Consider the following 23,752-nt stretch of genomic DNA (forward strand, 5'->3'; position numbering starts at 1 on the left):
AGTGACATGTAATATAGGACGCATTGGCCAAGACTCTCTTAGATCATCACGCTTCTAGCATTGTTATGAAAATGGAGATGCATCAAGGACTCCACGCAGTAATGTGAGCCGAGGTTCAGCTAGCTGGCTTGAAACACATGCAGACCATGAGGATGGTCTGATATATATATATGTAACAGTATGTAATATCATCAATATCTTCACACCAAAATTATTAACTGGAAGGATAAGCAACGATATTAGGTAAGAAATTTTATCATGGCTATTACTAAATGCAAAAGTATGATGCAGCAGAATAGATCGCAAAGTTGGTTTGAAACCTTTTATTTTCAATTTGCTATGAATTTATTATGTGGTTACATGGCAGGCATTTCTTCTTTGCAGATTCATTTCTAGTCAATAGCAGTTCAGTTTTTGTTAATAGTGGCCATGTTACAAAAAATCATGCAGAGATTAAAGTGGTATTAAACCCAAAAGCAAAAATGTATTATATTGTAGCTTACCAATTCTTAGATGTGATAGCTGTATTCATTTTCTATTAGGCTCTCTTTACTTTATTTTTGCCTAATGATCTTGCCAGTAAGTCTGTTGTTTTTCAAAAGAACATCCTGTCCTACAGACGTAGCAGTTAGAGGCTTGAGACAAACCCTTTAACACTGAAAGGGGTGCTTAAAATGATCAGCTTTTTTTTTCATTTATGCAGAACCGTTCTATCAAAAGTTTTGAAACTGAAACTGTTGCTATTTCTGCTTAAAAAGTGTGAGCTGGAGTTTGGCTTCCATTTGTTAGTGTATCTAAATCTGCTAGTACATCTAATACTTCCCTCCACCAAGAGCTGCTGTCCAAAGTCATCTCTGTTGCCCCTTAACCCAGAATGTAGACATCCTAATACAGGAAATGTACTACTGGTCAGATCGCCAGGTGAAAACAAAGAGAGAAAAAGCTTTAAAAAGAAAACTAATGCAGCTACAACATCTAAGGATTGGTAAGCTGCAATATATTAAATTTTTGGTTTTAATACTGCTTTATCTCAAGGGGTAAATTCACCTCCCTACTATTCCTATTTTTGCTTCTTTGTCTGCAATAGAAGTGGAGTTAATTTTTAAGTAGAAGAGTCTGTTCACTTAGCAAAGTGAATGGGAACCAATACTGGAAGGTGAACCTGTGATCATTTTGAATTCCCAATCATACAGTGTGTGAACGATTAAAAAAATAAAATAAAATACAGGATTTTTGCTAGAATATGGTTAAGAAAAGCTCAGTGAACTTTCACTTTGCAAAGTGACCAGTCTCTATTCCTTTCAGTTCAGGGATCTCCAAACTTTCTAAACAAGGGGCCAGTTTGCTGTCTTTCAGACTTTAGAGGGGCCGGACTGTGGCCAGTGGGAGTAGAAAATGCACAAACATCAGTGGGAGTAATGGTTCCCCATCTTTGGTATCAGTGGGAGTAATAGGGCCCCATCATTGGTGGTATCAGTGGGAGTAATAGTGCCCCATCATTGGTGGTATCAGTGGGAGTAATAGTGCCCCATCATTGGTGGTATCAGTGGGAGTAATAGTGCCCCATCATAGATGGTATCAGTGGGAGTAATAGTGCCCCATCATTGGTGGTATCAGTGGGAGTAATAGTGCCCCATCATAGATGGTATCAGTGGGAGTAATAGTGTCCCATCATAGATGGTATCAGTAGGAGTAATAGTGCCCCATCATTGGTGGTATCAGTGGGAGTAATAGTGCCCCATCATTGGTGGTATCAGTGGGAGTAATAGTGCCCCATCATTGGTGGTATCAGTGGGAGTAATAGTGCCCTATCATAGATGGTATCAGTGGGAGTAATAGTGCCCCATCATTGGTGGTATCAGTGGGAGTAATAGTGCCCCATCATTGGTGGTAGCAGCAGGAGTAATAGTGCCCCATTGTTGGTATCAGCTGGAATATTATTGCCCCATTGCTGATATCAGTGGAAGCAATAGCACCCCATCGGTGGTGTCTGTGGGAAGAAATAGTGCCCCACCACTGGTGTCAGTGAGAGGACTGGTGCCCCATCATTACTGTTAGTTGTGGATGTAATAGTGTCCAAAGGGTCAGCTAGAGTAAAGCAAAGGGCCAGATCCGACCCCTAGTTTGGAGACCACTGCTTTAGTTAATCAACTCCTAAAGGTTAGCTATTCTAGAGCTCTGCATTAAAGTAAAATGATCAATATCTTGTTATAATATTTAGAAGAAGATCTTTCTTATGCAGAAATGCCCAGTAACCAGATAAAGCATATCTACTGTATACCCAATAATAGTGAAGCACTCTATGATAAAAAGTTTAATTCAGGAGCGCTTCACTGTTATTGGATACACATTTATAGAGAGTAGTGCAGTGATTGCACTGTGGAGCTGCTTTTTCATTTGATTTTTTTCTACTGTATTTTATTTTATTTTTATATTTTTTTTCATGGGAACATATTTTTTACAAATAATAGCGTGGGGTTCTTGCACGTAATCTCTAAGCGCCTGTATTACTGTCATACTGCAATGTACTGCAACATTATCTGCAGTCTACCAGCTCTTTAACTTTCTAATATACATATTCATGCTATTGACAATGATTTCTAAAGATACTCATATTTGGCTCTGCAGATTTTATGGTGAAGATGTTGGTGAAAATGATAGCTGTCACACTTGTATTTACCATCACAGGTCAGTAAGCAAGAGATACCAGAAGTATTAGAGAAAAGCAATATTCCTTTTATGTGATTTACCATTTTTTTATTAAATTAGTGTTTGCTTTTGATGTATTGTTTTGTATCTTTTAATTAGTACTAATACATTAGTAATATTACACTGATACTTTAAAATCTATGTTCAGCCAAGACCCTTGTCTTAGTTTTGGATAGAGTGGGGAAGACACAGAACCCCTATGAGGTTTACCTATGAGGCTACCGGCTCTACCCAGTTACGTAGTCCTGAAACTATGCAGGCACCATTATGTGATAAGTCAGTCCACCATTGCTCACTCCTCAAGGAATTCTTAGCAACCTCTTGCCCTGGAAGACGTTGCTGATGCCGGTCCAGTGACACATGCGCATATGTTTTTACTTATGTGAGTGTATTTCTTGGTTATATTAAATAATATTAAAAAGGTTTTATACTATGGAGATGCTTTCTTTTTCTTGCCTTACATGAATTGTAATGTGGGAAACCTGCTTATACCTACCTTATTGATGGTATCCCTAGGTGATACTGAAGCAGCCCAGAAAGTGACTCAGACATTCTGAGAGATTACACAAGCATTCTATGTTAGGTCTAAGGAGGTCATGGGAAGTTGGTTCTATTACCACTCTGGGTGTACATACTACATATGCAAGATTTTGGAAAGAGGTGTGGTTTCACTTTCTTGCAATTCCTTGGATGAGACTATGGACTTATTGAATACATTTTTTACTTTAAGTTCTTTTGTATATTATGTATTTAAAGTGGAGCTCCAGTCAAATTTAAAAAAAAAATAAAAGTCAGCAGCTACAAAACCTCTAGAACAACCTTTCTAAACCACTATCAACAAAGACATGCTCGGAGTTTTGAAAGAAGAGAATAAGTGCAGGGCATACATGACAGGGTGGAAGTGAAACTTGACAGGATAGGGTTAAGGTGCGGTTGATATATGAAATCTGAGCACACTTACCAGATTGGTGGAGTGGACGAGGTGATGGGAGAAGAACAGTTGGTGGGGTGGAGTGAAGGGCATCACTTGCAAGCTGGAAATCGTAGGTGAAACATCCCTCCCTTCCACCCTGGTAATTGGGTTGGCTTGGTTTGTAGGAGGTGGGGTGCGGTTCGGGTCCTTGACGGGGGGTCTAAAAACGTGGTATGTTGGCAAAACGGTGGGACCCATCTCAGGTATGGAGTCCTCTCAATGGTCTGGTTCAGTTTAGACTGACCAGGGAGGTAAAGCTGGTAGGGGTCTGTGGTCAGTTAGGATAGTCTCCGAGGTGGTGTTTAGTGGCTGAGGATAGGACCTAGCTTAATGGTAAAAGGGACTCCAAAATGGTGTGAGGAGGTGTCATCGTTAAGGATCCGCAACTGTTCTTGGAGCTGGATTGTTTATAATGGTGAATGTTTTGTTTGTTATTTATGGTTTTGTTTAATAAAGGGCCAATTCGGCCATTTACTATATTTTGGGTGTTAGTGTCGGTGTTTAAGGAAATAAGGGGGTGGAATGGGGGGGGCGCTTTAGAGTGTACATAGGCAACAGGTGTTTCTGAACTACCATAATCAAGACCTTTCCAGCTATCTGTAAGGAAGGGGATCCTCCCAATAACAAATGTGAAGAACATTCTTCTAAGTGACCATCACTCTAATGTACCATGAACTTTTGATATAGTATTATTAACAAGAGTTCCTTAATCCAGACCAGACCGAGTGGATGCAGAGGCGGAGGGGTCGGTATGCTCCTACCACCGCTGAGCACCTTCCAGGTCCTCCCTAACCCCTCCTCCCTATCCTTCTCCTCCTTCGAGGCCCACTGCATCCGGCTCTTCTCTCCCACCCCCCTACGGATTGCGGTAATCTATCGGCCTCCTGGTTCCGCATCCCCCTTCCTTGATGACTTTGCCTCCTGGCTTCCCTTCTTCCTCTCCTCCGAGCTACCGACCATCATCCTAGGCGACTTCAATATCCCAATCAACGCCAACAGCCCGGCTACTTCCCAACTCCTCCTTCTAACCTCCTCCTTTGCGCTCACACAGCACACTCAGTCCTCCACCCACTCCAACGGAAACACCCTAGCCCTCGTTTTCTCCAACCTCTGCACTCCCCACAACTTCACTAACACCCCCTTCCCCCTCTCTGACCACCACCTTCTCACATTCTCCTTCTCCCCCTCCCTCAACTCCCCCCCCCCGAAGCGTCTATCCATCACCCGCAACCTCCGCAATCTGAACACGACCCATTTCCACCCAGCAGCTGACCGTCTCACAACGACTCACTGTCAGCTGCCATTGACGCCATGGCACCCCTAACCACACGTAGCATTAGACCCCGACCGCTTCAACCCTGGCAAAATGACCACACAAAATGCCTCAAACGACGCAGTCGTGCACTGGAGCGCTTATGGCGCAAAACCAGATCCCCTCCCGCGTTCTCCCTCTATAAAGCCGCCTACCTCACCTACACCACTTCCCTCCACACCACCAAGCAAGCCTATTTCATAACCCTTATCAACACCCTCTCCACCTGTCCTCATCGGCTCTTCTCCACCTTCAAATACCTGCTCTCTACCCCCCCACCCCCACCCAGCACCTCACTCACCGCCCACGAGATTGCCACTCACTTCCAAAACAAGATTGACGCAATCCGTAAGGACATTGTCAACTCACAATCCACCTCTCCACCCAGCCTCCCGCCCTCCTTCAACCCCTCAACCCTCCCCTCCCCTGACCTCATAGGCGCACTACCCCCCACTATACCTAACGCTCCGCACATCATCACCTCCCCAACACGCCGCTCCTTCAGCCCATCTACCCCGGAAGAGGTCTCTAAGGTCTTCACTGAAGCCCACCTCACCACCTGTCTCCTAGACCCTATTCCTTCACAGCTCCTCCAATCACCCCCCCCTCCATCATTCGCTCCCTCACCCACATCTTCAATATCTCCTTCTCCACCGGCACCTTCCCCTCCTCTCTCAAGCATGCACACATCACCCCCATACTCAAAAAACCCTCCCTTGACCCTACTAACCTTAACAACCTTAGACTCATCTCCTTGTTGCCCTTCACTTCCAAGCTCCTTGAGCGCCTGGTCTACAATCGCCTAAGCGCCCACCTCACTGATAACAACCTCCTTGACCCCCTACAGTCTGGCTTCCGCCCCCTGCACTCGACTGAAACCGCCTTACTTAAAATCACCAATGACCTGCTAACCGCCAAAGCCAATGGCCACTATTCTATCCTCCTGCTCCTCGACCTCTCCGTTGCCTTCGACACTGTTGACCACCCTCTCCTCCTTGCCAAACTGCACTCCCTTGGCATCAAGGACGCTGCTCTCTCCTGGTTCGCCTCCTACCTTTCCCAACGCTTCTTCAGCGTCACCTACAACACTGCCACCTCCCTCCCCCTCTCTGTCAGGGTCCCCCAAGGCTCTGTCCTCGGGTCCCTCCTCTTCTCCATATATACCTCCTCCCTTGGCAAACTTATTCACTCCCACGGCTTCAATTACCACCTCTATGCCGACGACACCCAAATTTACCTCTCCACCCCCCACCTCACCCCCTCACTCTCTGCCCGCATCGCCCACCTCCTAAACGACATATCAGACTGGATGTCGCTCCATTTCCTCAAACTTAACCTATCCAAAACCGAGCTCCTGGTCTTCCCCCACCCCGTGCCCCCTCCATCCTTTCCATCACTTCTAACAATGCCACCATCTCTCCCACCCCACACGCCAAAGTCCTGGGTGTCACCCTGGACTCCCACCTCTCCTTCCTACCCCACATCCAACTGCTATCTAGATCTTGCAGGCTCCACCTCCGCAACATCTCCAAGATACGCACATTCCTCACCCCAGACACCACCAAACAACTCGTACACTCCCTCATCATCTCACGCCTGGACTATTGCAATTCCCTTCTCACTGGCCTACCCAAACGAACGCTATCCCCACTCCAGTCGATCCTAAACTCAGCGGCTAGACTCATCCACCTCACCAAGCGCTTCACATCTGCCTCCCCCCTCTGCTAATCCCTTCATTGGCTCCCGATTGCCCAACGCATCAAATTCAAACTGCTAACTCTGACCTACAAAGCCATTCACAATGCCGCCCCGAACTACATAACTGACCTGATACCCAAGTACTACCCTACCCGTGCCCTCCGCTCCTCGCAGGACCTTCTACTCTCTAGCTCCCTGGTCTCCTCTTCCCACGCCCGATTGCAGGACTTCTCCAGGACTTCCCCCATCCTCTGGAACTCCCTACCCCAATCCATCAGACTGTCACCTACCCTCCTCACCTTCAGGCGCACCCTGAAAACCCTCCTCTTTAGGAAAGCCTACCCCAACCTCCCCTAACACCCGACATCTAACCACTAACCTCCTCCACTCCTCCCACCACTCCATTCCCCACAGCCATCTCCTCCTGTACCACCTTCCCCTCCCTCCTAGATTGTAAGCTCGAAAGAGCAGGGCCCTCGAACACGTTGTGTAGTGTATTGTTACTGTCTTCTCTCATGTTCTGTCCCCCTTGCTACTGTACAGCGCTGAGCATACCCTTTGGCGCTGTGTAAATACTGTATAATAATAATAATAATCCTGGAAAGTAATTTCAAAGTTTCCTCCATGTCAAAAAGGTTGAGAAAAGCTGCTCTAGAGGAACCCTACAGCTCTACACAAATCTGGTTAAGAGATTGGTTAGGAGAATATCAGATTTTTATCACTTACTTTTAAAGTTGCCACAACACCATAAATTAAGGGAAAATCTCTAACAAGGCCAAACTCAATGATAAAAATCTGGCAGGGGCTCCAACAGTTTCCTATCCTAACCAAAACTAAAAAAACACAAGGTTTTGACTTGCAATACCCTTCAATGTAAAATAAAAACCTTAGCGCATGCTTCTCTCCTGACGTTGTTGCACTGTGCATGAATGGCAGTTACAAAGAATGAATTAAGATACCTTCAGGAAATGCACTAGGAATGGAAGTAAAGGAACATCTACAACAAAAAGTAATAAAAAGCTAAAAGAGGTTTTAAGTCTTTTTATTGCATTCTGTGCAACCAATGGAGATTTTCATTCACTTCCTATCTCAGTGACAAATTTATGGTAACTAAAGGCAATGAATCAAATTTCAGAATACTGTAGAGAGGCTATTTCGAAAACGTTTTCTTATTTTGTAATAATATTCACTATTCATCCTAGGCTCAAAGGCTGAAGTTACCAGTAAAAAGTTGGCAAGTACATTCCTGGACTACGCCACCCAAGTGATCAGTGCTACCAAGAACAGTGCCGCAGTGTCTGACTTCAGCAGGTAAGCTGGTACTATGTCTTTGTTGGCTTAGGGAAAAGCTTAAAGGATAACTTAACCCCTTTCCGCCGATGCCTCCCGGCCCTTTAAGAGTTTCAGACGCCGGGAGGCGGGGCGTGGTTTAGGGATCATGTGACCGCCGTGACACGTCATCACAGCGGTCACATAATCGGGAAAGGTCCTGATCGACAGAGCAGTCCGGGACCTTTCCGTGAGTACCGGACATGTGTGCTGGGAGCGCGCAGGGTTCTGCATGGAGAGCCCTCTTTACAAAAAAAAAAAAAAGAAGTTCAAATATTCTTTGGGAATCATTCATCTAAACCCTCACTACTGTAGCTAAACAAACAATAGACCATATATATAAGTGACCACCACTCAACTCATAGTAACTATTTTCTTCACACATTAAACTGTACTGCTATTTACTATTTTGCATATATTACATGTCCATAAACTTAAAGTGGTTATAAAGGCTCAAGGTTTTTTACCTTCTTGCATTCTATGCATGAAAGTAAAAAACCTTCTGTGTGCAGCATCCCCCCAGCCACCTCAATACCTACCTGAGCCTCTTCATGATCCAGCGATGTCAACAACAGTCTCTGCTGTCCCGGATCTCTGCCTCCTCATTGGCTGAGACAGCAAGCCAGTCAGCCAATGAGGAGGGAGGGGGTGGGGCTAAGCCATGGCTCTGCATGTGAATGGACACACAGAGCAGTGGGTGCCTCCATAGCAAACTGCTTGCAGTGGGGGCACCCAACAGAAGGGAGGGGCCAGGAGAGCCTGCGGGGGACTTGAGAAGAGGAGGATCCAGGCTGCTCTCTGCAAATCCACTGCCCACAGTAGGTAAGTATGGACATGTTTGCTATTTTAAAAAAAATAAACGAACCTTTAGAATCGCTTTAAGATGATGTTTTTCTTATTACTAGAATTCTTCAAAAAAAAAAAAAGTTTCATATAAGCCTTTTTTGCTTCGCTGCCTGTGACGTTGCTGCTTTGGGACTATTATGCCTCAGGAAAATCAGAGGTGTACTAGGCTGTTCCACCAGAAATGTGTTTTTCATTGTGACACATTTCCTATACCTACTCAAAGAGCGCCCGCAGTATATATATTGCGGGCGGTCTGCCCCGCTGCGTTGGCTCACATACATTTGGTACAGAACGAGTCAGTCAGCAGGTAACAGCCAATGATTGATGACCTGCACCTGCTGACCACCTTAGCAAATCACAGTATAGAGCCCTGTGTTTACTAACAACACAGGGCTTCGTACAGAGAAAATCAATGTGGCTGGGTTTTTTTTCTCCTCGCAAAGCAGGGAGGAAAAACAATCACATCTCTTAATAAAAGCAGCACATATTACACATTGTTAGATGCATAGTTAACCTTCTGATCGCCCCTAGATGTTAACCCCTTCCCAGCCAGTGTCATTAGTACAGTGACAGAGTATAGTATTAGCAATGATCACTGTATTAGTGTCACTATTGATGTCAGTCAGTTAGCATTCCTCCCAGCCATTGTCAGCTAGTTCCAGATTTCCCACCACACTATCATAGTTCCACTATAAGTCACAGATCACTGCCATTACCAGTATAGCATCATAGCTGCCTAAATGCCAGTATATATACCATAGTTTGTAGATGCTTAATCTTTTGCACAAACCAATTAATATACACGTATTGGAATTTAAATAAAAAAAAAGAACATGTAGCAGAATATAATTTGGCCTAAATTTGATTTTTTTTTTATTGGATATATCTTATAACAGAAAGTAGAACATAACATTTTTTCAAACTGTTCAGTCTTTTTCATTTCTATAATAAAAAAATAAAAAAGAACAGTGGTGGTCAAATGCCACCAAAAGAAAGCTCTATTTGTGTTAAAAAAGATATAAATTTAACTTGCGTACAGTGTTGCATGACTGCACAATTGCCAGTTAAAGAAGTGCAGTGTCGAATAACAAAAGATGCCCTAGTCATGAAGGGGGTAAAACCTTACAGAGCTCATGTGGTTAAAGTCGAGCCTCAAAAAACTGCTAAATAGGCAGTCAAATACATACCTATAAATGTTACTGTTTTACCTGCCAAAGGAGTTTTAATTCTGTGCAGCTAGTCTTGTGATTTACACTCCTGTGCCATGCTTTACAGGTTGGTCCAGCCTGTAAAGCATGATGGACTCTACACTCATCCAGTTAAAGTACTTTATTATTTACATCAAAAGTACATGTATTTCACCTATGTATTTACAGTATATACGTTTGTGAAGTTCAGGTTTAACAATTTTGTAAATATATGTGGTATTTCCATCCGACTTCCATCCAAAACTAAAGGTTTTATTCTGTGCAGCACTTCTTGTGTAGGAAGATGGATCTTTAGGGAATCTCTCACCTTCTCAATTTAGATTGTGAAACAGTCATGGCAGATTCTAGGTCATCTCTGTGTGGCTTACATTAGCATGAAAAAAATAACATATTGTGTCCATTAAATAAGCAATTTCTACCTAAAAAAGTATGTAAAACATTCTGTCATCTAGTAACAGCTTTTTCTCAGGTCCCTGGTGTTGCGATAATGACTAATAAGTGTGATGAAATAAAAATCTCCACACCTGTGACTGCACCAAGCAAAGTATACAGCATAGTATACGGTATATACAGAACGTACAGCATATGACTGAGGATTTCTTCATACCATGTGAGGTGATTGGAATTTTCCTGCTGCGAATAAACACCTGTCCCCACCAGGGCATATAGATATGAGTTGTTTTCTATGTGCTCTGTTCACACCACAACCCTAGTGAGATGTGCAGTGAGGAGAAGAAACTCGCTCCTCACTGTACAAGCTGAATTTTTCCACAGCAAACCAGATGACACTGCAAGTTACAGCACTGCAATCTAAAGACATGAATAACCACCTTCCGCCCGCCCTATAGTACAATGATGGGCGCAAGGTGGTTCTCTCGTTCTAATAGGACGTCATATGACTGTGTCCCTCGGACACAGCGGATCATGGAAAGAGCCGAAGATGTCGGCTCAGTCATGTGATCAGCTGTGTCCAATCACAGCTGATCACATGTAAACACGGAAATACCGGTTATCTGCATTTCTCTCCTCTCGAGCTGTCACGCTGACAGCTCGAGAGGAGAGCCGGTAATCGGCTTTCCACGGAGGGGACATGTATACTGATCATCAGGGCACCGATGATCAGTGTGCCCTGATGAACAGTGTGGCCCCAGCAATGCCACCTGTCAGTGCTAATCAGTGCCACGTGCCAGTGCCTATCAGTGCCACACCAATGCCACATATCAGTGCATACCAGTGCACATCAATGCCACATATCAGTGCCCATCTGAGCTGCTTTTCAATGTCACCCATCAGTGCCAGTCAGTGCCACCTATCAATGCCAATCAGTGCCACCTATCAGTGCTGCCAATCAGTGCCAGTCAGTGTCACCTATCAGTGCCAGTCAGTGCCGCCTATCAGTGCCAGTCAGTGCCGCCTGTCAGTGCCAGTTAATGCCGCCTAACAGTGCCAGTCAGTGCTGCCTAACAGTGCCGCCTATCAGTGCCAGTCAGTGCTGCCTATCAGTGCCGCTTATCAATGCCATATATCAGCGTCATGTATCAGTGTCATGTATCAGTGCTGCCTTTCAGTGCCCATCAGTGATGCCTGTCAATGCCCATCAGTGCAACCTACCAGTGCCTCCTCATCAGTTCCCATCAGTGCCACCTATCACTGTCCATCAGTGCAGCCTATCAGTGCCCATCACTGCAGCCTCATTAGCGCACATCAGTGAAGAAAAATCACTTATTTACAAAATGTTATAACAAAAACTACCACCAAAAGAAAGCTCTGTCTCAAAAAAATGATAAAAATTTCATATGGGTACAGTGTTGCATGACCGCGCAATTGTCATTCAAAGTGTGACAGCGCTGAAAGCTGGAAATTGGCCTGGGCAGGAAGGGGGTATAAGTGCCCTGTAGGCAAGTGGATAAAGTGCCACTCTATGACATTTCAAATTAAGTTAAAAAAAAAGAAAAATGTAAATACACATCACACCGCCCCCTTTCAAAGCTCTCATAGACAATGGCTTGCATGCTAAAATGCTGAATTTTACTAATGTGAAGAAGGCAAACATTTTGTATTGGACTCTACTGTTATTACAAATGCAAAATAAATGAATTAGCTGTGTAATCAACTGAAATGTTCAACCTCAGCATAAAAGGTGCAAAGAGATAGGGAGCTTAGTACCAGGGTGAGCCAGAGCTTATCAAGGTTGAGGAATGTCATGATGATAGCCCGGGCATTTGCCCAATGGGCCGGGGGCCCTGTGGTAGGAGTGGCGGCCCGGCGGCACATAGAGGAACCCAGCCATGCATTTCTCGGTTCCTCTATGTGCCGCCCAGTCACCTCTATCAATCTTCTGTATGTGGTCGGCTCCTGTATGCTGCCCCGTGGCCACCCCCCCCCCCCTCCCATCTCCTCCAGCGCTGAGGGGGATCTGTCAACATATTCAGTTCCCAGTGCTGACAGTCCCTCCCCACACAGACTGGAGAGGAGAGACAAAGCTGCTCGACTCCTCCTGCCCTCTCCTCCTGTGTCTGCCCCACCCACACTCCCCTCCAGCCTTGTGTCTTCTCTCCTCCCTTCCTCTCTTTCTCTCTGTCTCCTGTTTATCTTTATTTTTTTTCTTTCTTTCTCTCTCTATGTCTCCTGTTTCTCTCCACTCTTTTTCTCTCTCTCTCTGTCTCCCATTTTTTTCCTTTTCTTTTTTCTCTCTCTTTCTTTCTTTCTTTCTTTCTTTCTTTCTTGTCTTGTTTCTCTCCTTTCTTTCTATCTCTGTCTCCTATTTCTCTCTTTCTCTCTCTGTCTCCTGTTTCTCTCCTTTCTTTCTCTCTTTCTCTGTCTCCTGTTTCTCTAATTTTTTTATCTTTTTTTCCTTCTTTTTTATACTTCTCTCTTTCTCTCTCTCTCTCTCTCTCTCTCTCTCTCTCTCTCTCTCTCTCTCTGTTTCTTGTTTCTCTCCTTTTTTTCTCCCTCTGTCTCTTGTTTCTCTCCTTTCTTTCTTTCTTTCTTACTTTCTTTCTTTCTTTCTTTCTCCTGTTTTTCTCCTTTCTCTCTCCTTCTTTCTCTCTTTTTTTTCTTTTCCTTTCTCTTTCTTTCTTACTTTCTTTCTTTCTCTCTGTCTCCTGTTTCTCTCCTTTCTTTCTTTTTGTCTCACTCTCTGTCTCCCATTTCTTTCATTTTTTTCTCTCTTTTTTTTCTTTCTTTTATTTCTTTTTTATACTTCTCTTTTTCTTTCTTTCTTTCTTTCTTTTTCTTTCTTTCTTTCTTTCTCTCTCTCTCGGACTCCTGTTTCTCTCCTTTTTTCTTTCTCTCTCTCTGCCTCCTGTTTCTCTTCTTTCTTTCTTTCTTTCTTTCTTTCTTTCTTTCTTTCTTTCTTTCTTTCTTTCTTTCTTTCTTTCTTTCTTTCTTTCTTTCTCTCCCTCTTTCTTTTTTCTTTCTTTCTGTCTCCTGCTTCTTTCCTTTCTTTCTATCTCTCGCTCTCTCTGTTTCTCTTCTTTCTTTCTTTCATTTTTTTTCTTTCGCTCTTTCTGTCTTTCTTTTTTATACTTCTTACTTTCTCTCTCTGTCTCCTGTTTCTGTCCATTCTTCTTTTTCTTTCTCTCTTTCTTTCTCTCCATCTGTCACCTGTTTATCTCCTTTCTTTTTTTCTCCTACAAAAAAATGTAAAAAAAATAATAAAATATAAAATTGTAAAAAATTTAAGAAAAAACTACTACTTGTGGCAAAACTACCAGGGTCGCAAAAGGTCGCTCTTCCAACAGGCCCTGGCATTCTGTCACTGGGCTCTGAGGAAAGGGTCCCCGGGCTTTGGGCTGCTCAGTCCAAAGTGCAGTCCGTGCAGTCCAGGCCTGCATGGTGGAATGCTCTGCAAGACTTGCCTTGTCCTGCGATCCCGCGATCTCCCTCCTGAAGTGTCCCTGGCAATGCCCTCCGGCGGATGCTGGCATTTGTCTTCTGGGTTCCGTTCCCTGCGACGTCGGGACGTACGGGGGACAGAACTGGCAGAAATTTGAAAGTTGTAAAAGTGACATTCACTAAATTCACTAAAATCACATAGTAAAACATTACTGTATCAAACCATTTCACATACATTTTGTCCCGAGTGCTTTGTCCTGTGCCCTGCCTACATTTTTACTGTTCTTTCTGCCTGGAAACTGAGAAACGTCCATGGCGTCCAAAAAGCGTCCCTTTAGGTCAAAAGAGGTTTTAGACCAGCTAGAGAACAGCGATAGTAAATTAGAACCACTTGCAGAATTGAGTGATAATGATTCGTGGGGAAATTCGTCATCAGACACTGAAAACGATTTTGCGACTTTGCTCAGTGATGTGCGAAATTGGCGATATATTTCAAATTTCTGTGTTTTTGGTTTGATTATATTATTTAATTAAATTTATTATTATTATATTATTATTTTTTATGATTATTTATTAAATTACAATTTATGATTTCATGTTTCAAATATTAATATACCCGGGATGTTTACTAGACTCTTGCTCGGACAGATTTCAGTGAGTTATTCCTAAAAATTACAGGCCTACAATTAAATGTCAATACTGTACCGCGCTCCAATGTATAAAACTCTCAATAATAATACAAATCCAATTTTCTATAATAATGTTATTAAATGACTCCAAATGACACTAAAAAAATGCATATTTCCATGCAAAAATATGTACCGCTTTGAGCACAGAAATATGGATATAATCAGACCTCAAGGGAGGTTAATAGTATAGTGATTCAAATATAGTGAGGTTGGTGCGGTTCTCCATTGACCATCCAGGAGTAACTCTGCTAGCAGTTGGAGACTTTAATAATGTAGCACCCTTTAGTGTGCTACTAGTATACTGTAGTGAATTATAGGTAAAATCATTGTGTGGGTCATGTGATTAAGGTTGGGTTATTTCAGGTCAGCTGGACGACTCCACAGGTTGTGGCTCTATTGCCTCCTCCTGGCTCTGGAGGACCATAGAACCTTCCAGAGGTCGGTAAGTAGGAGGGGTGGAGGCCGAATCTGCATATTCATGAGGGGTCAATACCAGGTTTGGATGTTCTGGTAGAGTGGTGGAATGGCCTATAAATATGGGAGAGTCAAGCTGACAGGAGAGTCGGGTAGAAGATGGAGTGCTGGGGAGACAGTTGGAGTCTAAGAGGGGTCCCCTAGGTCTGGGGGAGCGGTCTCTAGGCTGGGCAGCAGGAACCAGCAGAAGGATACATTCTGTGGAGAGGCATGGATGGGATCAGGCCTGGAGCAGCAGGGAGCAAAGAGGACAGTCTGAGTACAGCAGCACACTTTGGGATCTACAAGGGGAAAGATTGCCACACATAGCAAGCTTTCCAAGGACAGCATTGAGCTAAATATTTTTATCCTTGATCCAGGAGATCTTCCGAGAAGCCAGGAGGGCTGGTAGTTTCTGTAGGACAGGAAGCTGGATGTAGCTCCGTAGGGGGAGAGAAGACCATCTCTGCATGTAGCTACAGTATTCTAAATGATTTTTGAGGGGCTGCTAGTTCCTTGCCCGTAAGGCTACTGATCTGCAACGACATATGGCAGGAAAAGAACAGTTCAGGATCTGTTTTGCACATAGAAATGAAGTGTCCCCCTTCCATTATTTCAAGTTGAATTGGGTATCCCATCATTCCTATTTCCCTATCCAAGCTGAATTTCCCTACATAAAACAACAAAAATAAGTTCATGGACTGGTCACTGTCTCTGGATGCAAGTCTGTGTGAAAATACCAGTTGCCTGGCAGTGCAGAGGGAAGCTTAGGGATACCCACAACACACAAGGTAGTGCTACAATATTATGATACATGGTGCTGTGGAGAGATTTTAAGGGTCAATCTGAGACGACCTTTGCTAAACACTAAAGGGAATTAGGGCTATTAGATATTTGGAGACTACAACACTGTGAGAGATAGTATTCTTGTTGTGCTAGTACTTTCTCTTCTTTCCAGAATAGATTTGGTGTTTTTCCGCATATAAACTAAATCCCCTTTAAAGCTAAAGCCCCTTCACTCCTAGAAGTCAGTCTCATACCTGTACTTCTAAGCAGCCCTTGTCAACCCTACCTGAGTAAACATAATCTCTTCCCAGGATTTTATAGAGCAAAGCCTCTTCATCCCCTCTGCTGGAATGTGTTACAATGAAAGCATGCTTGTGAGGCATTCTTAGGGAGAGTGGGAGAGATCTTTGGTGGACAAGGTGCTGAGAGTGAAATCTAATTATATAGCTGATCCTTCTTCAGCTAATTCTTTCAATTGGAAAGAGGCACAGAAACTTGTTGAAAAACAAGTTGAAAAATGTACATTTTTACATAGCTGTTATAAAGAAAGGGAAAACACTGACCACCTATTAGAGGTCCTCACTAATTTCCAAATGCTTACATTTTTTGTTAGTGCTATCTTGATATCAAAGGGCACAATTTCCCATAACCCCCTAGATATTCAGACAACTTTCCATTTTTTTTACCAAAACCTTTAAAAAAATCAAAAGTACACTGTACACCTACAAAACTTAAGAATTTTATTACATCTTTACATTTGCCCCATCTCACAGATGCAGATATGAACCTTCGAAATTCACCCCTAACCTTGGAAGAATTCATGGAGGAAGTAGTGGCCACTCCTAATAACAAAATAACAGGAGTTGGCGGTTTATGTGTGTGTATGAATGATACAATAATCAGAGTTCTTCCAAAACTTGACAAAGACCCATTGCACCCAGATTCTTATGACTCGATATCCCTTCTCATATCCAACATTAAATTTTTGTCAAGGGTACTTGCAGATAGATATGCAACAGTAATTCAGAAGCTGGTACTTATAGATCAGTCAGTAATTAATCTTTGCAGACTGTTTCTAAATATTCAAATTCCCCCTCATAACTCAGAGCACAGGGTTATATTGTCATTGGACACTGCCAAGGCACTCGATAGTGTGAAGCTGGACTACATGTACATTACACGTCTTTGGTTTTGGCTACCAGTTTATCAAATGGATCTAAACCCTATACTCAGCTCCTATAATGCCCAGAAAATGGATGGAAAACATTAAATCTAAGGTTAATATTCATAAGATCCACATCATGTTTGATATCTATCAAATCCTGGTTTCATTTTATTTAATACTACATTGGTTGTCTAATTGTCAAACATGGTCATCTGGAAATATTGATATAGTTATAAAACTGGCATTGAGAAAGTGTCTACTGGAATATGATAAAACACTTTAACTCTCCCACATCAAAATGTTTAGCTCTCTTGATTGGGAGGAATTGGCTGCAGCTATCATTTACTACCAAAATTATAAGGGATTGATAAGGGTAATGAGAGCTGATGCACTTTGTTTGCCTGCTAATCTGTTTCTTTAAACACAAATGTAGGAACTCTCATTTAACAAACTTTCTTTTCAAATTCACTAGTAATCCATTGAAGAAGAATATGAAAAGTCTTGATATAGAAAACCTACAGAAAACAATTTCCACTTTTGCAGATAGCATCAACAAACAATTGATCTATGACAAAGCCCAGCAACCGATGCTAGATGAGTTGGAGCAACTAAGCACTGCACTGTCAGCATCAGCTTTAGAAGTGAACAGCTTGTTCAGCACAATCTCAGAAGAGCTATTGGTCAAGCTTACCCTTTTTTTTGAGGATTTACAAGCTAAAGTTGAAAAAAACACCCTTGCAGTTAGCCAGAAGCTGGAAAGTATAACTGTGGACTTGAACACAAGATTGATAACAAGTATTGACAGTATGCAGTTGTCATTGGCCCTGAACTTACAAAATCTTGAAAGTACAATTCTAGAAAACCTTGAAGATGTAAAGGTTAATATAAATGTATATAATGAAAAGGTGAGTGAGAAGTTGAGACTGCAGTCTCTGATCTTGATTAAACATTTGTCTCCCTATGCAGCTGATATGCAGGAAAGCTTGACGAAACAATTTGAGGCAATGTGCTTTCAAATAAAAAAATGTGCTGACCAGATGCAGACCAATATTTTTGCCGCAGCATCACAACTAAAAGACCAAGTAAGCTTTTTTAAACGTACCTTGCTGGGAAAAACATATTTAGATATTAGTAACGTCATAAAGACAACAAATATCTGCCTGTCCGATATGAGCCAGAAGGTTACACTGTTTAAAGAAATGGTTGTTTTATATGGAGACACCCTCAAGAAGTCACTCATTGAGGGATTAGAAAACATGAAAAAGATGACAGGACTGTATGTTGTACAAGATTCAACAAAGATCCTAAACAAAAATATCCAGGAAAAAATTCTCAGCTTCATAAATGGTACCCTAGTGAGTGCTGCCATGAGTGATAATTAAATGTTGCTTTAATAAATTGTGCAATCTCCAAAGAAACAAAATGCGTATTAAAAGGATATGTAACCAATTAAATGGCTTTTTTCGGAAGTATGCATAGTGCAAATTTAAAATAAACACTGTAGTCTTAAGCTGATTTTATCACGTTTAGTGCATGACATAAAAGGGAAAAATGTAAATGTATGTAAAATAAAGCATATAAAAAGAAAAAAAAACATGCGTGCATGGTGTTTTATACATTTATTCATAAAGGAAATACTTGAGAAAGAGTAATGCAGAAGCATTGCTTGGTTACAAGGTTTGCTGTAAGTTGGTGGCTGTATAACTGTCAAGGTCCTACCTTTTCCCAGAGGTTATGTTACTCCATGTGCTAGCATCCATCTTGGATTTCTGCTGAGCATGATGGGAATCTTTTATGCCTTCAGGTCTCGGAGGTCCATCCCCCAGAGGGGTGTGGCTGAGTACATATAAGCCTGGGATCTGCACATGCTCTTTGCACTTGTGTCTTGTGTCTTTGTCTTGCTACAGCTCTGTGTATACGCTCGTGACTCTTCTGGTATTCTGACTCGGCTTGTGACTAAGACCATTCTCTGCGTTTCCCTTTGATCTGACCTTCCGTTGCTGAACCCGGCCCGTGACCTGTGATTCTTTGTCTACTGTTCTGTACTGTTTTGTCCCGTTGTTATTGACCCGGCTTGTCTGACTACGCTATTGTCATTCTCACCAACTACACGCCATTGGCGGCGGCCATTACCGCAGCTGGGGTGTCTCGGGGGCCGCGACCTGGTCCCTGGTTGCGTCAAGTCCATCCCCACCATCAGGGGCCCTGGTGAAGGGCAGCCTGGGACTTAGACTCCGCGCCCTGAGGGACTTCAGTCTGTTGGTGGTGGTTGTCGTCAGCCAGTGCGTTACCCTGCCACTAGGCCTACCTGTCCGTTCCACAGCCCTGCCCTGACAATAAGTTCTCTTTTTTTTCACAATATCTTTCTTTATTTAACCTTGGAAATCCTGCCATTAACACTTTTCCTGTCCTAGGGTGACAACCGTACTGAGCAGCAAAGAGAGGGAATATATAACTCTGTGTTAGTAGTTCAAGGAGAATGCCTACTGATAGGAGTCCAGGACAGAGAGTGCAGGAAGATGTCAGCTCACAGGATTTCGGGCGTTTTTTGCACTTGTCAAATAAATATAATAAAACCCTTTCATGGGTATATTTAAAAGATCAAAACGGAGAAAATAAAAGACATCTCTTGTTAGAGACTACATACACTTCATCAAATTTTATCTAGGTGATACTATGATAGATGCTAAATGCACAAAAGTATCCTGTGTACTTACCTGTTATTAATCTGGTCCAGTAATGTGATCCTGCAGCTCTATCTCCCCTGTGCAAGGGAGAGCTTCACAAAGGCTGTGACCTCCGGGAGCCATGATGCCACATATAGGCTCCCATGGACCAACTGTTGTCAGTGCTCCCTTCTCTCCCCTGCAGCAGCTGCTCATTAACACAGGAGTTGAAGCTGCAGGATCATGTGACTGGACTGGATTACAAATAGGTAAGTACACATATCTTTTTTACACTTGGTATGAAAGATAGGTGGGAGAGGGGAGAGAACATTTTTAAGGATAGTTAGTGTTAGGCTGTTCCTCCAATTTAAATATAATTCAGTTAGGGTTTAAATCTACTAGACCTAAAGCGGAGCTCCACCCAAAAGGGGACTTCTGCTTTAAGGCCTCGTCCACCAATCTCCGTTAAGGATTGGCACTTTTGGGGAGTGGGGGGGAGGGAGAGTACCAGATTTTGACAGGTACCCACTCCCACTTCCGCTGCAATTGTCAAGGCAATTGCAAGCACAAGTTTTCCTCCCCCCTTTCTCCCGGTAGTCTTCTGGGACACGTGAGAGGTCCCAGACGCCTATGGGACTATTCACAAGGCACAGAGCTGATCTCGTATGCACAGTGGGCACCCAGATGTGAAGTCACAAGATGTCACAGCTGGGTACCCACACTTAAGATGCCAGCGCCGGGGAGAGAGGATGGTTGGTGAAACCGGCTGCGGTGATGACACCACTGGATTGAAGGACAGGTGAGTGTATGTTTTAAAAGGCAGCAGCTAAACATTTTGTAGCTGCTGGCTTTTTTTTTTACATTTTGACTGAAGCTCTTCTTTAATTCTTGTTTTCAAAATGGTTATGTTTTAAAGAAGATATCCAGCTAAAATATATGTTGTTCACTTTGGATACATAAATGTTAAAACTCTTGTAACACCCTGCAATAAATGTCTAATGCAGGATATTGAAGCCAAGACAAGATGGCAGTGTCCTGCAGAGCAGTAGCATTCACAGGTTGAAGAATAGCCATATGGAACTTGTATGCTGAATTTCAGGACTTTACTGAAGAACAGTGTACCTGGGAACTACATTTCCCAGAGCAGCTTGTGTGTGGGCAGGGGCATATATAACTCAACCACCGAGAAACTAATCAGGAAGTGAGAGGGGAGAGATTGAGAGAGAAGGAAGTGTGCTGATGGCTGGAGTGTTGGCCCAGGCCACAGAGTCAGAGTCAGAGAGGGAGGAAGAGTGGAAAGAGTCTGCAGATCGTCAGTCTTGCCACGCTGTCCAGTGAGCCAATCTGCAAGCAGAAAGCCAGCCAGGATGCCAAATCAGGAACAGAGAGTCTGTAAGGGGTCCCCATTTGCTGGGAAAGACGGACCGCTGAGACCTGCTGGACACCATTAATAGGATGAGAGAGCCCCATACACCCACTAATTGAGAGAACATTGACAATTTCATGACATCTGCTATCTACCGGCACATAGTTACCCTAGTTTGTGGCCTAGTTCTCCCAACCTCCATCGTTGGAACACATTGCATTACAGTCTAATCATCCAAGCTGACTCCAGGACACACAGCTGCAGGTCAGAATACAGCAGTGCCAACTGAAACAATAATTTACCCTTCCCAGTTGAACAGGATTTCTACTACTGCCTCTAGCCCTTGTTAACAGAGAGAGAGAGTTGTTCTTGCTTACAGACACGTATGCCAACTGTTACACTTCACTACTTTAAATCTGTCCTTGTTTACTGCCTTAAAGGGGACCTTACATCAGTTCACCACCATTAAGAGGAGAAGTACTTATTAACTATCATCTACACCTTTGATCTTCTTCACACTATTTGGGCCCCAACTAGTGTGCAGAAGACTCCATATTGTTCTTAAAGGACATTGGTTGATTATAGACAAGAGCTCTCTCCATTTTCAAATCTAATCCCTACTATCAGGTTCTGAGGACCCGCAGTGAGCTTGTTATTGATAGTTGTTCTCACTCTCTGGGAATTCAACAGTCACCTCAGATTGTAGGCAGTGGATTATTTCTGGAAGCATCCCTGCTAATAGTTACTGGTACTTTTTTGTTGATGTGGTTACTTTTACTTAAAGTTGACAAGAGTGATTATATTGCTGTATATGCCAATGCTATTTTGTGTTTTTTTTTATCAAGTTACGCTCAAACTCAATATAAACTTCATATTGATTTACACTAATGTGTGTTTGAGTCCCTTTTACACTGGTGACTTATTCGGGTCACGAGAGTGCAGTGGTGTCAGCAGAGGTCGGGCTCTTAGAAAGAGGTCCAGATTGACAGGAAACCCAGAAATTACTAAACAACGCTTAAGGGGGTAATGCTAAACTCTGTTAGGTTTTTCTTACTGTCTGGGAACACATTAGGGAGAGACTTAGAAACTTCCTATTGTGTCTCTCACTTAACCACTTGACCTCCAGAAGATTTACCCACCCCCCCCTTCCTGTCCAGACCATTTTTTTGATATGGCTCTGCGTTATTATAACTGACAGTTGAGCGGACATGCAACGCTGTACATAAATTAAATTTATGTCATTCTTTCCCCACAAATTGAGCTTTTTTTAGTGGTATTTGATCACCTCTGTTTTTTATTTTTTGCATTGTAAACAAAAAAGTCCAACAATTTTGAAAAAAAACAAAACAATATTTTTTTTTCTGCTATTAAACATATCCAATAAAAAAAATTTAAAAATCAAATGTCTTCATAAATTTAGGGCAATATGTATTCTTGTACATATTTTTGGTATTTTGTGTAAAGGTTACAGCTTCTGCAATCTACGGGGCATACAGTATACTGAAATTTTTTTCATTTATTTTTTTAACACTAGTAATGGCGGTTACACTCCTGCAGATTGCCCGCCACACTCCTGCAGCCCCATTAGGAATTACTGATCACCAGCATTAGTAATAAAAACAAAAAATAAGTGTACATACCATAGTTTGTAAACGCTATAACTTTCATGCAAATCAGTCAATATACACTTATTGGGATTTTTTTTTATCTAAGACATGTAGAAGAATACATTTTGGCCAAAATGTATAAAGAAATTAGATTTTTTTACAAAATGTTTATTAAATATGTTTTTTTAGCAGAAAGTTAAAAATATTCTTTGCTTTTATTTAAAATTTTCGGTAATTTTTTTGTTTATATCACAAAAAATAAAAACCCCAGTGGTGATCAAATATCACCAAAAGAATGCTCTATTCGTGTGAAAAAAATTATATCAATTTTGTTTGGGTACAGCGCTGCATGACCAATTACCAGTTAAAACATCGCAGAGTAATATAGCAAAAAATGGCCTGGTCATGAAGAGGGGAAAATCTTCTGGAGCTGAAGTGGTTAAAGTGGAGGGTATCACAATCTTTATAACTTCCCAAAAGGACAGTAATATGCGTGAGATGAGCGAGTCACACATTAAAGGATGAATACAAACCTTAATAGCCTATCCAGTCTCTCAATATGTTTTGCAATTTCTATGTTTTTTTTTTAATTTTATTGAATTTCATAGAGGCAAATGTAACAAAACTTAAAAAGATAAACAGAAAACCATCAACCTAAAAATAAGCACCCCCACAATAAAAAGTGAAAGAGAGTTAAATAAAAGAAAAGTAAAATACTTCAAATAAGATTGTTGTAAAATTAAATAGAGAGAAAATTGAAATTGCAACCAGACAACATTATCACGAGAATTGTTTTAGGTTTCATGCAATTTAAACTTTCATGAAAAATATTGAACCTTATAATTTGCTCTGTAAACTGTAGTCCAAAAGTATGATAAATAAACGGGGACAGAAAATTAAGTAGCGTTTTTCTGAATAAATTTATTGTCATTGTTTATGCTGAGTCATGAGCAACAAAATTAAAAAGGATTTCCATTTATCATTGAAGTCAGTCCTGGGTGATGAGGAAACATTTCATAGAATATACTTGTATTGCCTTTATTGCAAATAGTTTAGATGGAGCTGTTTTCATATCCAGAATAGAAGGCAATTAATCTTTAATCCAATA

General features: G+C 42.2%; 1 protein-coding gene across 1 annotated transcript; it reads left to right on the forward strand.

The window, feature by feature from the left end:
• The first annotated feature begins 194 nt into the window (after nt 1-194).
• Nucleotides 195-18,599, forward strand: LOC149468399 (uncharacterized). The gene is made up of 4 exons (XM_089670228.1): nt 195-243; nt 2,629-2,688; nt 7,895-8,003; nt 17,478-18,599. Exons 2-4 carry the CDS (start codon nt 2,634-2,636, stop codon nt 18,385-18,387), a joined length of 1,074 nt encoding a protein of 357 aa, XP_089526354.1. The 5' UTR covers nt 195-243; nt 2,629-2,633; the 3' UTR covers nt 18,388-18,599.
• The last annotated feature ends 5,153 nt before the right edge of the window (nt 18,600-23,752 follow it).

Source organism: Staurois parvus, unplaced genomic scaffold (assembly GCF_062004578.1).
Source record: "Staurois parvus isolate SC_StPar_1 unplaced genomic scaffold, SC_StPar_1.0 ptg000087l, whole genome shotgun sequence".
Classification (NCBI taxonomy): domain Eukaryota; kingdom Metazoa; phylum Chordata; class Amphibia; order Anura; family Ranidae; genus Staurois; species Staurois parvus.